At 39.0% G+C, this 5,601-nt stretch overlaps 1 protein-coding gene across 1 annotated transcript; it reads right to left on the reverse strand.

Annotated features, from left to right (window-relative positions):
- Nucleotides 1-1,500: 1,500 nt before the first annotated feature.
- On the reverse strand, nt 1,501-3,281 carry LOC125072953. The gene is made up of 2 exons (XM_047683589.1): nt 3,147-3,281; nt 1,501-2,433 (listed from the first exon to the last, which is right to left on the reverse strand). Exons 1-2 carry the CDS (start codon nt 3,279-3,281, stop codon nt 1,501-1,503), a joined length of 1,068 nt encoding a protein of 355 aa, XP_047539545.1.
- Nucleotides 3,282-5,601: the final 2,320 nt, after the last annotated feature.

Raw genomic sequence — 5,601 nt, forward strand, 5'->3', positions numbered from 1 at the left:
TATTGAGCAGAGACGATGCACAGCATCCGTGAGAGTGCGTTGTCTACTTCCCTTTCCGGTTTCTTATTTTTGTATGGGGGTATGACGTCACGTCCATCCCACTCCATTTGTCAGGTCCCAGGGTGGCAGCTTGCCATTTTGCTTTCATAGAAGTCTCTCACCAGGAGCCCTTATTGGGATGCTGTGCATCGTCTCTGCTCAATAATACAAGTTTTATTGTTATGTAAAACTTGTACTATTATTTGGCATGTGACGATGCACAGCATCCGTGAGAGACGTGTTTATATCTCCTGGTGACCATTAAACGACGCTATGTGAAAACTGAGAACATAATATAAAATATAAAATCTGTATATTTGAGAATCATATATTTACTTCGACAAGATGAATATAATAATCAACTGAGTTATATAATATCCACTAAAACAATCCAAATGTATGTATTAATTTCAACAGAAAACAAATCAATAAACACAGGTGTTTAAGAAAATTAAAGATATAGATAATTAACGAATAGTAAATAATTGAATAATCAATATATTAATCTACAGCCTCAAAATTATTTGAAAAATTATAATGAGATGGTTTCGAATTACTTATTATCTGTTTACAATAAAACTTAAGGAAAGTCTTTTCACTGCGCCAGTTTCCTCGCGCGTAATATATCTTCAATCGAAAAATGTTCAAACCAATTTAAGGATGCGACGGCAGAGCGGAAACTGCCTGCCGAAGCTACAATACCTGCATCTTTAAAAACTGACTTTACCCAACCACTTATCACAGTACGAGAAGCTGCTCGGTTCGAACCTCTAATTGTTATAAATAGGGAACTATCACAACTGGGCGTACGCCGTTCAGTGCCTAATTCAATCACTTTCCTTAACCAGTACACCGGACAAACCCTGGTACATGAATGTCTTTTTAATTTCCAACCTGATTGCCTGTACGTAGCTGTATCAGTTTTAGAGCCAAATGTAGGATGTAAAACTATATAGTCACCGAAATCAAAGTAATGGCGTGAATCTATTTTCAACAATGTAAGGTCATGAACACGTCTACGAGATGCGAGTAACAAAAGACATGCTAATCGTCGTGAAGCCTGAAATAATGAATTAGTGGCTGGTGGATTGTTCTTTAACCAGACAATCAAGTCATTTGGATCCCAAATTGGAGGTTTTATTGTTTTTGGGCTACGGAGAGAAATAGCTTTTAAAATATGCTTGACTAAAAAATGTAAATTCAAATTTTCATTATTTAAAACTTTTCCGAATGTAAGAACTACTGATTTATGTAGGAGAATAGTAGGATAAGCTAATTTTTCTTCTAAACTCAAAAAGGCCAAAAATCTTGATAAAGTAACTCCATTCGGATGTTTAAAATCAAAGTCATTTAGCTTACACCACCACACCCATCTAGACCAAGCAGGTTTATATGTTTTAAGAGTAGATTCCCTCCAACTAGACTTAAGCAATCTCTTTTCAGCTTCAGTCCAAGTCTGAATTACATCTTCCCAGCCCCAATTTTCCAGACGAAAAGCTTTATGTCTTGAATTCGGGAAGGTGGCAAGCCCGTCGTATGATCCACCAGCACTTGAGATAAACGTTGGATTTTCAAAGGTTTGCATAAAGCTCGCCTGCGGAGATCCGGAAGCCAAAATACTCTCTTCCACATCGGGGCAACGATCAAAAAGGTTCCTTGAGCCGTGTTGAGATGTTGCAGCACGCGTGGGATGAGACTCGGCGGAGGGAATACCCACGCTAGCTGAAACCGCCATGGACGACTGAAGGCGTTGCAAAATAGAGCTGAGGAGTCCTGACAATTGTTCGAGACGTAATTCTGTACTACTCTTGTTTCTTTTGTGGCAAACAAATCTATCTGTGGTACTCCAAACCTGCGGAATATCACATTGAGAGCAGGTTTCAATAGGTGCCACTCGGCTGCTTGTTTCCCTCTCGATAGACGATCGGCGATGTCGTTGAATTTCCCAGGAATATACTCTGCTGTCATCGTGATATCCCACTTGTCCAGGTAATTTAGAAGCTGGTATGTTTGGTTGAGAAGAGCTATCGATCGTGTGCCGCCTTCTTTTTGAATATATGAGATGACTGTTCGATTGTCTGACTGTAAAATCAGATGACGCCTGAAATGTCTTATAGCTGCTATTATGGCAAACATTTCTTTGCGGTTGCAATGCCATTGCATCTGATCTTTTCTCCATTTGCCTGACACTGTCTGATCGTCCATTTGAGCTCCCCATCCAAAATCTGCAGCATCTGTTGTCAAAAAATGATGAATCAGTTTCAAATGCAACGTTGTTTTTGGCTGCGACATTTCCATGGTATTGATCCACCACTTGAGATCTTTCATTACTGTAGCTTGCAAGTTCATTTCTTTCATTGATGATCTCGCTAGCACCCTGGACTGCAACTGAAGCTGACGGCAGTGTAATCTCCCTCGGGGGACTACAAAATTGGCGAAATTTAGGCAGCCCAAAATACCTTGCGCTTCTTTGAGTGATATTGTACGTTTCTGATTCAGGCGATATGCAATTGACAATATCTTTTGTATCTTTTTTCTTGGAAGACTTTTGAAATTCAACTTGGTGTTCCAAACTATTCCTAAGAATTCTACCTCCTGAGTTGGTTTGATTACAGATTTCTCGTAGTTGATAGTCCAACCCAGCACTTTGAGTTTGTTTCCGCCAACTCTACTTGGGATTGAAGAGCTGCTTCCGATTGATTCGCTATTAAGAAATCGTCTACATAAACAACCACTCTCAAACCTTGATTGCGCAAATGTTGTGCCACCCAGTTGGTTAAGGCAGCAAAGTTCTTCGGAGCGCAAGATAGTCCGAACGGAAGGCAAGTCATTTGTAGAACTTGTTGATTGTAAACTAGTCTTAGGAACTTTCGATGGTATTCCCTGATCCTTACATGGAAGTAGGCTGATGACAGGTCGAGTTTTACCATCCAATCGCCCTTTTGTAGAAATCGGGGTATTTGGAAATGTGATATTAGTCTGAAGGGTTTGTGTGCAATGTGCTGGTTTAATCGCTTCAGATTAAATATTGGCCTGTTTGAGCCGTCGCTCTTTTTGACTAAAAATAGTTTTGATAGAAAACTGGGTACGTGGTGATGATGACTGACCACTTCTAGAACCCTCTGCTTCAGTAATATTTTTACTTGGTCGGTCATTTCTGGTGACAGTGGCGTCTGGAAGCGATCGAGAATCTTTGTTGAAAGACTGGTTAACAATGGTTTGGAGGTAAATGGCAGACGCATTCCCGTAATCATATCGAGAAGGGCCTTCGGAGCTCCAAGCATCTGCCACTGCCTTCGATGCGCTCGAAGGCAGCCCCCGTAAAATTTGTTGCGGTGTGGCCAATAGTCACTTATCAAACTGTCTCTTGATCTGCAGTTTATCCTTTTTAAAGGGCTTTCTATTTTTGGGGTTATACTCTTGTCTTGTAAAACCCGTGTGAGATTTAGACTTTTTTGTATTCTGGTAATCGACTCTCGAACGAAAGGATGGATTAGAGCTTTCCATGACGAAATCTGAACTATTCATCTTTTTGGTAGATTTAATAAGAGACTTGTTATTACTCTTAGAATCTCTTCCTGTATGATACCATGGACGCAACCACTTATCAATACCGCCCGTAGTTTGAATGTAAATCCGAAGTTGATTTTCATCAAAAAGATGATTAGAACTCGGAGGTATTTTACGCAAACCCTCGCGAAGGTTCTTATTTGGCAATTCGTTCAGGATACGCTCCCGACGATTTTCAATATATTCGGCACGCTTACCACAGACCATTTGCATAATATCTTCACTAACTTTGTGAAATTTTTAAGTTGGTTGAAATAATTCACTTATTTTGTCAAAAAGATTAGTTGCAGGCAGCACCGTGTCGGCGGAGGCCGCCCAATCAACTAAACATTGCAAATTTTTGTTAAGAAGCTCACGCTGTGTAATTAACGCATTACACATGGCTGCCAGTGCTTTTTCCGAGGATGCTAAATAGTCTTTACCCTTTAAAAATTGCCTGAGTTCATCATTCACCTCTAGATCCATAAATCCCGGAGAAGCAATATGCACTTTTAAAGGGTCAGCGTACCGTACATCCTTCCACGAAATGTCCCCGAATCTTTGCAAATTTTGGATAATTTTTACGTGCTCGGGATCGGCCCGAGGCACCTTTGGATCTTTTACTGAAGTATTAATTAATCCTAAGCTCAAAAGACAAGGGGTATTGTTTGCACCAGATGATTCAATTACAGGCCGTTTCAAACAAAACGGTGCTGCTGACGAACTTGCTACGGGTTCGAGTGCAGGAGCAAGTAATTGAGCTGTTTGGTTATTATCCGGAGGAAGAGAACTCAATAAATTAATCGAAGGCATTGATGCCTGAGATGCGGGTAGATAAATATTTTGCAATAAAATATTGGTAAGCTCACTGACCTTGTTAGTCAAAGCATCAAGCTGATTCGAAGACCTGACTCGCTTCCTCCGTCTACTGTCTGACTCACTGTCAGAGGAATTCGAAGAAGACAAATTTGATTCGCTTCCAGTTCCTTGTCGTTTCCTTTTGTTAGACGCCGGTTCTAAAACCGGCGCTTGCATAGTCTGGTTACTACAACCAGCGACTTGCTCGAAACCATTATGGTCCAAGCGCACATTTTCCACTTCACTTTCACTACTCATAATAACAATAGCAAAAACACTTGTTAGCACAATAGAATTTTTCTATCTAAAAAACCGAATTAATTACAAAAAGAACACAATTTTACACACTGAGCAAAAATTTGATGTTAACGCTAAGAGAAGTAACGACGCTATGAAAGCAAAATGGCAAGCTGCCACCCTGGGACCTGACAAATGGAGTGGGATGGACGTGACGTCATACCCCCATACAAAAATAAGAAACCGGAAAGGGAAGTAGACAACGCACTCTCACGGATGCTGTGCATCGTCACATGCCAAATAATATTAATGTTCACATTTCCTTATATTAAAGAAATGCCACAGGAAAATGCAATTAGGTTTAAATTAAATAATATGTTACATATAATGACCAATTGTAATTATGTATCAAAAAATGACATCAATAATAAAATAGAATTAATTGATATCAATAATATAATTAATAATAATTTATGTTTATTGACATGTGATAGGTGTCACCTATCCAATTTTTATAAGAGACAGATAGCAAGCATGCTATCATATTTTATTCTTACAAAATCAACCAATTGTTTGGTTGACCAGACAACTGCTTCTATTGAGCAGTATAACACAAGACCATACATTTTGGAACATGTTCCAAATAATTTAAATTAAATTCTAAGACAATAGAGGTAGTCTCTGGCACCAATAGTATAGTTTCCATAGAAGCCAATAAAAAAAAAAAGAAAATAGCTAATAATAAAATTGTAAACCTGGTGCACCAAAATATTCAAGGAATGTTAGGGAAGGACCTAGAAATTGAATTATTTTTAACCTGTAATGATATTGATATTATGTGTTTAACCGAACATTGGCTTCTGAATTATCAGGTCATGTTTAACTTTAGTGGGCACCAGATGGCTAGTTTGTTCAGTA

This window comes from Vanessa atalanta, chromosome 23, assembly GCF_905147765.1.
Source record: "Vanessa atalanta chromosome 23, ilVanAtal1.2, whole genome shotgun sequence".
Classification (NCBI taxonomy): Eukaryota; Metazoa; Arthropoda; class Insecta; order Lepidoptera; family Nymphalidae; genus Vanessa; species Vanessa atalanta.